Source organism: Crocodylus siamensis, chromosome 2 (genome assembly GCF_052110815.1).
Source record: "Crocodylus siamensis isolate JL-2025a chromosome 2, ASM5211081v1, whole genome shotgun sequence".
Lineage (NCBI taxonomy): Eukaryota > Metazoa > Chordata > Crocodylia > Crocodylidae > Crocodylus > Crocodylus siamensis.
Genome location: NC_143396.1, coordinates 141,460,009 through 141,476,049, shown reverse-complemented (window position 1 = coordinate 141,476,049; position 16,041 = coordinate 141,460,009). Strand labels below are relative to the sequence as shown.

The 16,041-nt window shown below is 43.8% G+C and overlaps 1 protein-coding gene across 3 annotated transcripts in view; it reads left to right on the top strand.

Annotated features, from left to right (window-relative positions):
• The first annotated feature begins 67 nt into the window (after positions 1–67).
• HELQ (helicase, POLQ like) overlaps positions 68–16,041 on the top strand; it is a 30,630-nt gene continuing 14,656 nt past the window's right edge. For 2 of the 3 annotated variants that reach the window (XM_090036978.1, XM_090036976.1), the window contains exons 1-7: positions 68–201; positions 2,120–2,867; positions 6,232–6,410; positions 9,845–10,045; positions 11,581–11,653; positions 13,215–13,312; positions 15,051–15,149. In XM_090036978.1, coding sequence (XP_089893104.1) covers positions 97–201; positions 2,120–2,867; positions 6,232–6,410; positions 9,845–10,045; positions 11,581–11,653; positions 13,215–13,312; positions 15,051–15,149 — 1,503 coding nt within the window. In that variant the 5' untranslated portion in view covers positions 68–96. The remainder of the gene's footprint in view (positions 202–2,119; positions 2,868–6,231; positions 6,411–9,844; positions 10,046–11,580; positions 11,654–13,214; positions 13,313–15,050; positions 15,150–16,041) is intronic. The other variant, XM_090036979.1, reaches the window with a different exon arrangement.

Below are 16,041 nucleotides of genomic sequence, written 5' to 3'. Positions count from 1 at the left end.
CTTCTCTTCCCTTCCCTTCCCTTCCCCGCACCATCCGCATCATGAGGATGCCACTGCCGCCTGGCTGACCCAGTTCCTGCCCCCCCGGGCCGGGCGATGCAGCGGGCATGGAGGGCGTGGGCCCCGCGGTGCGGAGGCGGTGCCTCCTCCCCGCCTGCCCCCAAGAGGCCGAGCCCCGGGGGCAGCTGTGCCCTCCCCGAGGTACTGGCTCCTTTCCCTCACCAGCGGTCCGCGGGGGGAGGGGTGGCTGTTGGGAAGGTTGGAGCTGCGCGAGGCCCGTTGAGCGGGGGGCTGGTTCTGGCATGCTGGGGGGGGGAGGCCTCGGCCCCAAATTACCGTGTTTGTTGTAAAACAAATATGCAAATAAGCACGCAACTAAGACTTATTTACCTTCTGTGGATGACTGGAAATCGTGAGTGAGTGAGACCTGGGTCAACAAAGTAGAAGTGTTTCTTTATTTCTAGGCAAGCAGTTGTAAGAAAGTGCTGACAGCAAAGCCAGAAGTTAGTTATGACTCTCTGGGAGTAACTTGAGTGTTGCATCTGCTGCATCAGTTAGGTGTTTCAAAAATTATCATATATTTTGAATACTTGTACTGTTATTGATTGTACAAGGGTGGAAATTATTGTACACCTGGCAACACTGGCCTGCTCCTTCTGCCAGCAGAGGAGGCTCTGGTGCCTGCTCAGCTGGAGAACGCCAGGCTTCAGCACCCCCCTCAGTGACAATCCCAGCACCTCCTGCTAAGACCCTGGCCGCACAGCTCCTCACACCTGTTCATTTATGCAGTCCCAGGGCTTCCTGGTTGGCTTCCTCCTGCCCCTGGCTAAGCTCAGGAAGGAGGTTATGGCTGTGAGGACCCCCCAGGGGACTGCAAGGCTGCTTTCCTGTCCCTATTTGCTCAAAGACGGGAGCAGATGCTTTTCAGGGCTGTGTCTGTTGGCTCCTTGTACTACAGGTCCAGTGGGCACTGTTGGGCAGGCTCTGCTTAGTGTCCCCCCCTTGGTGCGCTCCTTATAAACCTGTGACCCTTACTCCTTTCCCTGTTTTACTTTTATTTGTTCCAAGGACTCAATTGTCTCATCTGCAGTGGCCTCCTTAAAGAGGGCTTCTAATTTTACTTGGTGGGCCTAGGCCTACGCTTCCCCAGTGACATAACAAATAAACCTGTGTCACAAGGTGTCCACTGGCTCCTTGGACTCATTTGAGGGCCAGTGGGCACTGTCCAACATGCTCTGCCTTGTGTCCCCCCTTGGCGCACTCATTGTGAACCTGGGACCTTCACTTCAATGCCTGTTTTGTTCCTTTATTGTTCCAAAAAATCAATTGAGACATATCCAATGGCTCCCCTCTATTAACAGTCAGGGCTAATTTGCTTTGTGGGCCTAAGACCCATGTCCCCAGCATGTGTCAAATAGGCCTGTGTCACACAATGGCAGAAAGTGGATGTTGAAAGGGGGAGTGAAATAGGTATGACCAGGGGGGGTTTTTCCCCACTGTTCCTCTTCCTCTTGTAGCCTTAAGCATTTAATGCAGGGGTGGGCAAAATGCGGTCTGTGGGCCGGATGCAGCCTGCCAGGCCATTCTGTCCAGCCCACGAAGCCCTGCCAAAATTGAGAAAATTAATATTTATCTGCCCCTGGCTGCTTGTCACGTGGCCCTCAATGGCTTGCCAAAACTCGGTAAGTGTTGAAATAATTGCCCACCCCTGACTTAAGGTCTGGTTTCAGAGGCTGAATCTTTAACTTCCGTAGAATACAAATTGCATTTTACTAGCACAGCAAATTGAAACATATATGGACATATGTATATGTGCATACATAAATTATCTTTATTCTAACGTCTACACACACATCCTACAATATTAACGCAGATAACTATATAGCACTAGTATAAGAATCAGTGTCTAGGCCAGGACTCATGACTGATCCCTTTGAAGGTCACAGTGCTTTTGCAAATCCACCCTTCATTTGTCAAAGCACAATAAAGCACAGAGTTAAATTACTAACAAAACTGTAGTGTGTTGCATCTTGGGTTGCATGTACTAAAACACGCTTTAAATTGTGAATCAACCTTATATCTGCCATGGCATAATCACAAATTTACTACTTTTTTGCAGTATAATAACGACAGCGAAGAGGACATGTTTGGGAACTATGACAGCTTTTCTGGAAATGATTCTTTACTAGCTCAGGTTGATGACCTGGAGCAAAAATACATGCAATCTGCTGATTTTGCTTTGCACCAAGAAAATCTGGAAGACAAAGCTGTTGTAGAACCTGCATCAGGGAAGCTTCACATACAACACTCCAAAAGCAAGGAACTCGTGTTTTCTGCCACAGAAAATATTAATGGTTTCAGAGTGAAAGAAGAGGATAATTTCTGGAGCAGTCCAAATGAACAAGAAGAAAGGACTCAAGAACTGGGGGATTTTATTTTAGATGATTTGCCATGCTCACAGCAGCTATATTTCGAGGAAGTGGATGCTTCTACAAAACAAGCAAATGCAAATACTGGTAACAATCACATGAATTCTGGTCTTGGCAGAATCTTGAATCAGTCATTTTGTCACAATGATGTAGAGCATACCAAAACAAATAATGAGCCATCCCCAAACATCACAACTGATTTGAATAAAAGAAAGTGTCTCAAAGATCACCTCAAAAGTGCTATGGCTGGAAATGCTAAGGCTCAGGCTCCACAGATTTCTAAAACTAAGCAGCTCAAAGAAGCTATTCTGTCTGAAGAGCTGTGTGTTGCCAAAGAAACAATTGAAGCTTTCTCTGTTGATCTTGGTCCTTTTTATGGTTTACCCAGTAAAGTTAAAGATCTTTTTGTACAGTTCCGTGGGATTGAAAAGCTCTATGGTAAAATTACTGGTTTTATTTTTTTGTAAATGAGCTGCTTGTTATTGGATAAGGGTGGATATAATGTTTCCAGTTTTCAGTTTAACCTTTTAATTGTGTTTGTGGAAACCAGATATTTCTGTGTTCTAGGAAAAGGCTCCTAAATAAAAAGGTGGAATTAGTTAAACTTCTAAAGGAAACCCCTTTAATAATGTAGCTTTAAAAAGTGGAAGGGTAAGAAACTTAAGCTTACACTTAACTTCGATTTTCTTTTAATTTTTTTTTATACTGCATGATAATCAGGGATCTGGGTTTTCTGTTTCCCATGGAAAAACGGAGAAAACCACAGATTCCCTGTTTTTATCAGAGAAAACACGGATTTCCCTTTCTAGCAGAGAAATCTGCAGATTCTCTGCTTTTGCAAAGAGCTCTTGCAGGCTGGCACAGCTCCAGCCTACAAGAGCTGATTGCAGAAAGGGCAGGAAAACCCCAACCCTACCTGGAGGGGGAGGGGGAGGGGAAGGGCAGGGCCTGAGTCTCTGAGTTAGTCAAGGCTGGGCTCAGGTTCAGACTCCCCCTTGGCTCTTCGCCCCCTGGATGCTAGAGGTAAGTGGGGCTTGGGGGTTGTGGGGCAGGGCTGGGGAAGGTGGCTGGGGGCTGAGGGAGCAGGGACTGCTGCCAGGCCCAGGCAGCACACCGCAGCCGGGAGCAGGGCTGGGGGGGTGAGGGTAGGGGTGTCCCTCTGCAGGGGACTTTGCAGGCAAGCAATGCAGGGTGCAGTGTGGTGGTGCCTGCTGTGTGCAGGCCGCACACATGCCACCTTCTGGGAGTGGGCACAGGGACACACTCCCCGCCTTCTTGATCTACCCCCCAGCACCTTCCCTTTCCCCTGTCTTGCCACGCCCCTTCCCCCCACACACACTTACCTGCTGGGGTGGGTGTCAGTGTCTGTGTGTGCATCTGGGGGGCAGTTGTGAGGGAGTGAGGGGCGTCAGGAGGGCTGAGGAGGCTGTTGGGAGTGCAGGCACCAGCAGTGCTGGGGGGACCTGTGGAGGGCCTGTAATTTTTATCACGAATTTTGGGTTTTTAATCAGAGAAAACTAGGATCCCTGGTGATAATGGATGCAGTAAATCACCACAAGAAATTTGAAGGAAACCTCATTCAAGTAATTTTAACTCAGTTTCATCCACCTCAAGCATTTCATGTTCCTTAATGTTGTGACAACTTAAAAACATGATTTCAGTTTAAAACTTTAGGGGGTCACTATTGGATTGCTATTTCTCACTTGATGGTTTTCTGAATGTGTTTTTCTGATGCTTGCATATGTGTGTTAGAATGGCTGAATATCGTTGTAGTTTTTCAAAGCAATGTTATTTCTATTCAGGTAAGTAAAATTTTAATTTAATCAGCTGATAACCAGTATAGAGATAGTTAAGCTATCCTTATTCAGAGATGTGCCAGATGTAGTTGCTCTGGTGTGAAAATATTGTAACATTCTCTGTGTGTATCACCAGGTTTGGTTTTGCCACTTTTTGTAGTAGTAGCATTTACACACTATTGCATTCAGTATATTCTTCAAGACATTCTGTTGTTAGTTTGGTTGTTTTATTTTTGAGATATATACGTGGTTCAGTGTAAGGTTGTCTCCTAGTTTTTTAATGGCGTGCAAGTAATGGTATATTGACAGAAAACTGGAAAGTCTGGAAAGCTGTTAGGGAAGCATTATTTTACTTTTGAATGCATTGTAAGTAGAACCTACATTTTTAATTCAGTGTTGATGGACCACAATGATCTCAAATATCTTTTGCTTGAATTACAGTTTGAAATTTGAACTTTAAAATCAGTTTAAGCAGTAGGCTTTGTTTGAAGCTTCCTTTGTTTTCAGAGAGATTTTGTAAAGACTATTTGCCATTCTGGATTTCAAAAAGTCTTGTGTGCTTGGCATCTGTGCATCATTAACTTTGAGTTAATTACTAGAAAATAGCAGTACTGGATTAATGCGAAAGCTTATAATGCTGTTGTCTGCAGCTGCAGCTGTTCCAAGGCCTGTATAGTATGATAACTCTTGTGTTCAAGTATTGAACACAAAATTTAAAACATACTTGGAGTTTTTAGTTCAAGTTTTTTTCCAGATGTTAGGAGCCAAAACATGAAGGAGCTACTTCATATAATGTATGCATCATTGTTACTGTGCAGGATTATCCCGCTCTCATTTCTAGTTATCTCAAACAGTTCACCAAAGTCTATCATGTTTGGCTTTGTTTATGGCAGACAAATTTAGTATTCTGTAAACTACAAAAAGCTACTAAAATAGGTTGATGATATATAATAGCATTTGCCTCAGTGAAGCAGAGGCATTAAGTTTTCGATAGATTAAATCATAAGCAAAGACATTACTTTATTGAAGTGTTCTTCCAGCAAGCATGAGCCATATACTAGAGGTTTAAGGGCTTTAGTTACAACCACTGGGTGTGATCTTAGAATAGAAACTTACAACAGTTGCTTGTTTGGCCACTATGCTATATATTTCAGGCTTAGGCAATGTCTGAGTGTTCCAGTTTCTCTTAAAAATTAATATTATGTGACGGTAACTTGGTTAGATATGCAAAGGCATTTATTTGACACATGACCGGTTTCTGTGTGAGGTAAAGGAATGCAAATATTACTCTTCATATGTTGTTGTCAGTAGTACACTTCTTGTTCTGAAGCTTCTTTCATTTGTTTAAAATGGTGGATTCTATCATCTTGCATGCAACTGTTTTTAATAGCTTCTGAAAGTGTTCAATCATTTGGACCTTCTGGGTAGTAGGATGTTATTATACAGCAGTGACCCTCAACCATGGTGCTGAGAAATTCTTTTAGTGTTCTATGGGGTGCCAAACAATGTTAGCACTATTAGGTGTACAAACAGCTACACATGATTCACAAGATAAACCCAGAGATTTCAAATATGATTCCTATGTGTCAAAAACATTGTGTCCTCTTGTGGTCTTTCTGAATTCTTTGCAGCAAAATTGCACTACTATTTTTCTGTAGTCAAGAAATGAGTGAAAGCTAAGAGCTGGCATTTTCCAAAGGGGTGCCTTAAGTCTAAAATGGTTGAGAACCGCTCTTGTATAGACTACCTGAAGAATGGAGCTTTCTGTGTGATTAGCCAGGGGCATATGGAAATACTTTGTTTTGTGATTTTTTGACAAGGAAAAAGATCTGGTAGGCTGAATCATCAGTTCTTTTTGGAGCTCTAATTAATGAAAATCCTCTGACAATTCATCTATTCATATCCTTCAGGAATACAGAAAACATCTTAATTCTTCATAAGCATATATATTAAAGCAGTTAGAGGAAAAGAGAACACAAAATAACTCATTTATTTTCATTTTACAGAGTGGCAGCACACTTGTTTAACATTAGAATCTCTGCAACGAAGAAAGAATTTAATATATTCATTGCCAACCAGTGGTGGAAAAACACTTGTAGCTGAAATTTTAATTCTTCAAGAATTACTCTGCAGGCAGAAAGAGGTTTTAATGATTCTGCCTTACGTGGCTATTGTCCAGGAAAAGGTGTGGAAACTGTTCTTGATTTTGTTTATTTGTACTCTGCATTGCAACTTTGTACTTTTTTTTTTTTTTATACCAGTTATGTTGGAAAACTATTTCAAGCCTCAAATTAAGCCATGCAAAAGTTCTAACACAAACACGTTTGCATTAAGGCTGTGCAAAGCTTCGGGTGATTAAGGCTGTGCAAGCTTCGGGTGCTGATTCAATTCGGAGGAGATTCAGCCCAGTTCGGCAGCTGAATCTCCAAATCTGAATCGAATTGGAGACCAGAAAAGAGGTCCAAGTCGATTCGGAAAAGATTCAGCGATTTGGACAGTGTCCATTCACCACCACAGGAAACTGGACCTGTGCTCTGCTGGTAAGCAGGCGGCAGTGGCCCGGGCTCCATGCCAGTAAGTTGGGGGGGGGGGCCTGGAGGAGCGGGGAGGAGACCACGGGGGGCCCATGCCAGGCCCTATCCCTTGTCTGCTCCCCCAACCCCATCAATGCCCTGTTTGGCCCCAGTGTCATAGTTAGTAGGGTCGGAAGGGACCTGAGCAGATCACCCAGTCCGACCCCCTGCCGTGGCAGGAAAGAATACTAGGGTAAAACGACCCCAGCAAGGTGTTCATCTAGCCTCTGTTTAAAGACCCCCAGGGTAGGAGCCAGCACCACTTCTCTTGGAAGTTGGTTCCGGATCCTAGCTGCCCTGACAGTGAAGTAGCGCCTCCTGATATCTAGCCTAAATCTACCCTCTGCCAACTTGTGACCATTATTCCTAGTCACTCCTGGTAGTGCTTGGAGGAACAGGGACTCCCCCAGTGCCTGCTGGTCCCCTCTGACTAGTTTGTAAAAAGCCACTAGATCCCGCCTCAGCCTTCTCTTGTGGAGGCTGAACGGGTTCAGGTCCTGTAGCCTCTCCTTGGAGGGCCTGCCCTGCTGCCCCGACCATGTGAGTGGCCCTCCTCTGGACTCTCTCCATGTTGTCCACATCCCTCTTGAAGTGCTGCGCCCAGAACTGGACGCAGTACTCCAGCTGTGGCCTGACCAGTGTTGCATAGAGGGGAAGTATCACCTCCTTGGACCTGCTTGAAATGCATCTGTGGATGCATGACAAGGTGCAGTTGGTCTTCCTGACTGCCTCCCCACACTGCCGGCCCATGTTCATCTTGGCATCAGTGTTGACTCCAAGATCCTTTTCTGCCTCTCTACTGACAAGAAGGGAGTTCCTCAGCCTGTAGATATGGTGCTGGTTCTTCCTCTCCAGGTGCATCACCTTGCACTTGTCGGTGTTGAATCCCATCCTATTCTCATCCGCCCACCCCTGTAACCTGTCTAGATCTGATTGCAGCCTGTTCCTTCCTTCTAGCATGCCCACATCCCCCCACATCTTAGTGTCATCAGCAAATTTGAACAGGGTGCTTTTTACCCCCTTGTCCAAGTCACTGATGAAGATGTTGAACAGTGCGGGCCCGAGGACTGAGCCCTGAGGGACCCCACTGCCCACATCCCTCCAGGCTGAAAATGACACATCCACCACCACTCTCTGGGTATGGCCCTCCAGCCAGTTGGCGACCCATTTTACTGTGTGGGTGTCGACACCACAGTCCCCCAGTTTCTTAATGAGAATGGGGTGAGAGACAGTTTCGAAGGCCTTCTGAAAGTCCAGGAAAACTATATCCACTGCTACCCCTGCATCTAAGGATTTGGTGACCTGGTCATAGAAGGCCACCAGGTTGTTCTGACAGGACCTGCCTCTAATGAACCTGTGTTGGTTGCCCCTAAGCATAATCTCCCCTGCTGGCCCCTCGTGGACATGTGCCAGGATAATTCTCTCAAAAAGTTTACCCAGGATCGAGGTAAGACTAACTGGCCTATAGTTCCCCGGGTCCTCCTTCCTCCTCTTTTTGAAGATGGGAACCACAATGGCCCTCTTCCACTCCTCTGGCACCACACCAGAGCACCACAAGTGCTCATAAAGCCACGCCAGGGGTCCTGCAATGACCTCAGCTAATTCCCTCAGTACTCTAGGGTGGAGACCAGACCAGCTGATTTGAATCCAGTCCCTCCAGAAGTTGCCTAACTAGTTCCTCACTAACCCTTGACCTAGGTGCACCTCCCTTGGGGCTTAAGGGTGGTCCAGAGAGGGGGGTGGCTGTTCCAGTCCCTGCTCAGGAAAATGAAGGCAAAGAAATTGTTAAATATGTTAGCTTTGTCTGGTGTGACGACCAAATTTCTTAGCGTCCTGTAGGGGCTCCACATTACCCAGAACCTTCTTTTTGCCCCCTATGTATTTAAAAAAGGACTTCTTGTTGTCCCAGATCTGGGAAGCTAGTCCCAGTTCCATCTCTGCCTTGGCCTTCCTGATTGCCCCCCTGCAGCCCCGAGCAACTGCCTGCCTGGTAATTGTCCCTGGTGATGGCCCCTCTGTTCCATTGGGTGTGCACCTGGCTCTTCAAAAAAAAACACACACACTCAACAAGTCCTGCCAGGCAGAGGGGTGATCCACTGCCCCATGCTGCATGGGGGACTGTGCCTTGAGCCTCCATCTCCCACCCAATCTCTGAGCCCTGTCAGTGGCTGCCCTGCCTGGCCCCAGCATCCCAGTGCTTTAAAACAAAAACAAAGCCCTGCACTCACTGGCTGCTGTAGTGGCCGTCAAGGCTTCTGGGGGCTCATGGCAGAGCCCCCCTCCACGCAACATGGGGCAGTGGGGGCCAGCAGAGATCTTGTGTGTGTCGTGTGGTTCCCCTCACCCCCTCCCCAACCTGGCAGTAGCCAGTGAGTACAGGGTGCCTTTTTCTTTTAAAGAGCTGGGATGCTGGGGCCGGGCAGGCCAACCATTGATGGGGCTGGGAGAGTGTGCTGGGGATGGGGCCTGTTTGATTTGGAGATTCGGCCAAATTGATTTGGGACAGTGATTCAAATCACCAAATCTAATCACTGTCCCCTGAATCAGCCGAATCCGAAGCAAATACCAGCTGCTTTGCACAGGCCTAGTTTGCATGTCTTAAACAAATATCCAGGAAATGAAGAAGGTGCTTTTGTTTTTTAATCTAGTTTAGAGGCTGTCACACTGTTCTCTGTAATGAAGTATTCACTGGCTTTGGTTGAGACCTTTATCCCAAGGGCTTGTCTACCTACTGAAGTTACTACAGAGTAATTTAGGTCATGAATTTAGCTATTGATATTTGAGTGTGAACACTGTGCCCCAAAGCATTCAATTAGTATACTGCAAATTTTCACCCTGCCTTACTTGTGGGCATCTTTCCATACACATACATAAATCCTGACATAGAGATGGAGAACTGCATTTTCACTCAGTTGTTTTTTGTTTTTTTTTGAATGGCCTTAATCCTGAATTTATGCCTGCTTCAAGTCAGTTGCAAATCAGTATCATTAAATGTTGATATGTCCTCTTTATCTAATCTGTACTCTTGCGCTTTATTACACTGCAGGTTTGGGCTTTGTCAAGTTTTGGAGTAGAGCTAGGTTTCCTGGTGGAAGAATACGCAGGCAGTAAAGGAAGATTTCCTCCAATCAAGCGGAGAACAAAGAAATCTCTGTACATCGCTACTATAGAAAAAGGACATGGCTTGGTGAATGCTCTGATTGAAACCAGAAGAATTGGTGATTTGGGTCTAGTTGTAGTAGATGAGGTTTGTTAAAATAATTTGCAATAGGTTTATTAACATGCTGTGCCTTTTTAATTATTTACACAAATATATATTTTCTAGCAGATTATTGTGCACATACTGTAGTGGAAAACACCACTTAACAAGTTGGTAACTGACTAACATTTGTCCTGTACAGCAGGAGTTTTCAGCCTTTTTTAAGGAGTATACCACCTCTTCTGGTGGGTATCCCTCCTGGACTGTACCCCCTGGATGAGCAGGAGGGAGGGGTGTTTTCCCCAGTGACCGGTTGATGAACCAGGGGGGTAGAACTTGGGTGGCAGCAAGAGAAGTGGGGGTACTTGGGAAGTGCACCACCACAGAGTGGCGTGCAGCAGCACGCTTCCCAAGTACTCCCAGTTCTCCACGATGCATACCCCCGGGGCATTCCCAAGTACCCCCAGGGGTATGCGTACCCCCAGTTGACAACCTCTGCTATATAGTATTGTTCACTTGGTGGCTGGACTCTTGATACAGTACAACCTGGATACCGCGCAGGTGTAAGTTCCACCCCCCTGCCTCCCTACTCCACAAAAATGAGGTTTTGCCAAGTAAATGGGGCCATACATAGCTGAGTGCATCATCTGTACTTGGCAAACTTCTACATATGAAGTAGGTCGTGAGTCTCACAGCTACGAATGAGATCTGGGTTTCTATTGAATTTTGGCACATCCTGTATTTGAGAAGGTTCCTTAAAGATAGTCATCAAAGTTATTCAGCAAATAGCCATTGAGTGGTTACATGACAAGGAGTATACAACCCATAGTAGAATAAAACACACTTTAAATGACACTTTAATAGACCATCTTGATTATGCTTTAGTTAACTCACAATTTGGGCCTGTTTTTGGTATTAACTAAAATATTGCAGGGCAAGATCACATGGTCACAATTCAGTTTCTCTCCTGTTCCTGAGAGTAACAAACAATTGTACCACCTCTAGGATAAACTGAAAGGTGTCACTTCAGTTCATAATAAACAATGTCCAGAAAATATGTGTATACAATATGACTCGCATTAACCTGTTTATTTCAATTATATGTAGTAATATAAACAGAAAAAAAAACCTTTTAGGATTCTCTTTGATTTCGTACTTGTAGTGGGTTGTTAATAAAAGAAAAGCCAGTACTGTCTTTTGCAGTTCACATTCTTCTGGACAAAGACACACAAAATACTTTAAAATTAACTAATAATAAATATCACTACAATTAGTAGTGGTCAGGTCAGGAAATGCCATTCCTATGACCATTTTGTTTTAATTAAATGGAAGGCAGACCTAGTGGTAAACAAATACCAGTGGTATTAACTTTTTCCTCACTCTCCTTAGTGAAATATGTGGTTAGTAGGTGATATTTATTGAGGAAGGTTTACAGCCAAAATTCAATAAAATTATATCAAAGACGTACCTGACCATGTGTTTTCTGAATTAAAATATGAAGTTGTGTGGTGTGACTATATGTACAGGGATGGAAAAGTCTGTAATTATTCTAACAGTTCCCATTCTCAACTTCTTATTCAAAGTTGCACATGATTGGTGAAGGGAGTCGTGGTGCTATCCTGGAAATGACTCTTGCAAAAATTCTGTACACCAGCAGTAAGTAACCCCTGCATCAGGACCATAATACATGTTATAAAAATTTTGTGAGGCTGCATAATTTAGATAAGTTTATTTTGGTTTGAGCATATCCAAAATTTTTCAAAACTTGGCTCTGTAACGGTGTACTTCACCTTAGATTACTAGTTATTTTTTCCTTGCATGGTATGTTGCTTGTGTTCCTGGGGTAGTCTTCTGATAATTCTCCTCTTTCCTCTCATAAATTCCAGTGTGATGTGGAATCTTGCTTCCAGAGGGTTAGCTTCTCCTTCCTGTTAAATGGTTATAAAGGCTTCAGGGACCACTGAAGCATTTGTCAGTACAAATGATAGAAGAGGTCACTTGAAAGCAAGGATAATTTAAGTTAGATTGAGCCCTATATATATTAAAACTTTTGCCAAAGCTACTTTTTTACCACAAGAAATATAAGTTCCTTTCTTCTTTGTTTATTTAAATACATTTTTGTCTCCTGAAGCTTTGATATTTTAGTACCACTGGGTGATTATATTAATGAGCAGATCAGCTGTTAAATTTGAGAAGTTTGAAAACTGCCAAACCAAATTTGGGCTTTTTGGGAAATTGAGAATAAGATTTTATGAACAGCACTGGAGTTGCACAGAATGCAGTGAAACTGTTAATGCCTTCATGCATTGGGAGGCTTTCTTTCATTAATATATTTTTGTAGCTCATATATTAGATTTACAAAATTAGGCTTCAGTAGAGCAACTATTATATTGAAAGAGATCTATTCTTGTTACAGCACATAAAAAGCTCTAATTAATTTTTATTGAAATGGATAAAGCTGCTGTGTTCATTGCTTTTTAAAATTTGATTCCTAACATTTTCTCTTGCCATAGTTTTTAGATACTAGTTCCTTTCCTTAATGGCTTAGTGTTGCAATGATAAAATAGAATAATGCAATGATAAAATAGACCCTAAATAAGGCATTAAGCATTTTTGTCATAGGTACTGTATTCTGTATATATAAAGGGTTTAGTCTGTCTGTCTGTCTCTGTCTGTAACGCTTTTGCAGAACTCTGATTGGTTGTCTCAGCAGCCAATCACAATGCTTACTGAAACAACCAATCAGAATGCTCTGCACAGACAGACAGCAAGATATGGGGGAAGGAACGGGACTCTTGCAACTCTCAAGCTTGGATATGGCAGAGGGGGACTGAGTGGGATGGTGGAGCACTGCCATAATAGCGGGGATGGAGCAGGGGGGTGAGGCCAGTGGCGGGGACAGTGGGATGGTGGAGCACCACCAGGACAGACTGGATGGTGCAGGGGAGTGGATCCAACATCACTAACTTCGTCCTTGTCCTCCCCAGCCCCGCTCCTTGGAGGGGGCAGCAGTGCAGGGTGCTGACAGAGGGGATGGCTTGGCAAGCTTTGCCCCTCCCCCTGCTCTTGGGAAGAGGCAGCATCATGGGGTGGTGGGAGGCGGCGCTCTGTCCCTGGTCCCACCTCCCATCCCTCCCTGGTCATTCTTGATGGGCAGTTTGCTAGCATAGTAATAAATGTGTCTTGTAACTTAACATCTGCCTTTTCTGTTTTACAGAAACTACTCAAATAATTGGAATGAGTGCAACTCTAAACAATGTTGGAGACTTGCAGCAGTTCTTGCAAGCAGAGTATTACACTGATAGTTTTAGACCGGTACATATTCAAGATTAGCAGAAGCTCAAACTTAGCATTTTTAAGGTTAAAAGTAGAAGTCAACCTCTCAGTGTTGGACCTCCAGCCTCAGTCCTATGCTCTGTCCTTGCTACAATGACCACGTGACTGGCTTAGTTTGAAAGCAAATGCATTTCTTTTATTGGGCTACCACAAGTAATTAGTTTGCAGCATGCCTAGGGAGAGAAAAACGGGCACTCATCTCCAAAGATAAGTGGTCTTGCCTTGGCCTCCTATACACTAGTTGTTTACATCTTACAAAACATTTTCCTGATGCCAGTCATTGTTTGCAAATATAGTTTGTCTAAGGGAGTAAACAGCAAACATTATGGATATTCAAGATCTTTTCCATTTCCTTTATTTGGTTTCACTCTGGTGAATTAGCATCACTCATTTATTAACATCACATTCTGTGATCTGCTTTACTTAGGCCAACAGTTAGGTTTTCAGTGCACAGACTTTTGTGACCTTTCTAACTATTTTGGCTTGGAAACCAGCTTTAGTCAATGTAACATGACACCTTATTGTGTTTGCAGTTATAATGATATAAAGACACAGTTTATTACCATAATTTTAACTTATATCTTAACACAACCTATTTTTATCCATGGCCATTGGCAACTGGTGCTAATTTAGTCCGGGGTGGGGCACAGCCGCCCCCCACCCCCCACCCAGTGACCAGTCAGCAACTGAGGGAGGGTCCCCCTGTGGCCAGTCTCACCAACCGGGGCAGGGTCCCCCATAGCCAATGGCACCAACTGGGAAGTGGCCACAGCTCTTCATCTGGTGCTTCCGCCTGCCCCCACACCTGTTGCATAAGCAGGGAGCGTAGCCTCTCAGGGTGCACATGCACCCCCTACACATCGCCGCTGTCTATGGCATAGGATTGTACCCTTTTCATTAAACTGGTTTCTAAATTATTGTTAGTCATAAGAAGAAAATGACTAACAACTGTTTATTGTGATTGAGAAGGCACTTTTTATTCTTCATGACTACATGCATTGCTTAACTTAGGGCTGTCCAGTTTGTAGGTCACACATGGTCTGCGGGCTGCATACAGACTACAAACAGTTAGCATGTGGTGCAGCCTGCACTGTGGGGAGGATTCTAGGGAGGGGAGGCCACCCTGCAGTGTGTGGTTCATGTGGTATGTGGCCCTTGGCCACACAGAAGTTACACAGCCTTGGCTTAATTTATGGGTTGGCCTTTTTTCTTTTCACCCCAGGGAAAATATAGGTTTGTATAGTCTGAAAAAAATGTTTGAGAATGAAAAAGATGTGTTTCTCCTTTTGGATTGGTTATATTTCCATGATGTTTACTTTTTGAAAAGTCAGTAGTGGCAATGGAAATTCAAAAGCCAGAGGTACTTGATTTATAATAACTACTGTTGAAATCAAGAGGCTTTGCTATTTCAGTCCCCTTCAGCGTAATACTTGATAGATGATGTAATATGCAAAACTGAAATTAGTCAGCTCTCTGTGAATTTGAGAACCCACAGGGTCAGTCACTATCAGTGTAATAGGGCAGTGGGGGGTCCATCTACATGGTGCATGGCCCAGAGGGCCATGGCTCACCCCATGCACCTCGTACAGCATGTGGCTCCTGCTGGTGTAGACCCCAGCAACTTAAAAGTTGGATGGCCTTGGCACAGAACTCTTAGTGAAGAAGACAGTAATTTGGTTAATATGTTAATGTGCAATTTCTCTTTTTGCCAACATAGGTGGAATTAAAGGAATATGTTAAAATACGAGAAAGTATCTATGAAGTTGACAGCAAAGCAGAGAATGGTTTTACTTTTTCACGTCATCTTAATTTCAAGGTAATAGTGCTAATTTTGTGAATTGTTTTAGTTTCTTAAGTACTGAATAGTGTTTAAAAATATATGTTTTTTAAAATCAGGGTTTATTTATAGTATTTTTACAGAATAGGCCATTATGACTTAGTGGTTCCAAAATGTTTAATGTAAAAGGGAAATAGTAATCATAACAATTCATGTTGTTATTTGTAAAGCTTATTTTTATTTTTGGGTGGTGGGTGACTATTAGTGGTTTTATATTTTCTTTGTGTGAGAGGAAAAGAAGGCAAGTTCTTCCATTTGCTCTCAGGAAGTTGTAGGAAAGACCCTTGTCTTCCACACTGGCTCTTAGGTTTCTGGTGATTTTTTTTTTTTCCCCCCTACCATTTTAATAGTTGTCATAGTTCATATGTGGGGTCCAATGTACTTGAGTCACAAAGGTGGAAATGGTAGGATAAGAAAGGTGGTCATACTGTTGTTGATTCTTATTTGTGATCCCTGCAATCCCACGGTTCCCCATTCCACACAACTGTAATGTAGTACTTGGTGAGACTTGTCTCTTCCTATTGCTATGCATAGCTGTATATGTCCCCAAAGTTTCTCTTGATCTCTGAACCAGTCGAATAGTGAATGAAGGTCTCCTTGAATTGCTGGTTTAGGTGCTGTTTTCCTTTCATAAGAGTGCTGCTAATAGCACAGTGGACATCACATCGGTGCTTGTAGCCCAAGGACAATAGGAATGAGGCAAAATATTCTGTTCTCACCCTCTGTTCCTCTTGAGTTCAAAGTGCAGGTGTCCCTTAATTGAAAGAGTCATAGTGGATAAGCTGATTCTACTAACATTTAAACTTTTGTAACATTTATGATGAAGCAGAGGGGATTATTCAAGTGAGTAAAGTTAAGAACAGATGTACAT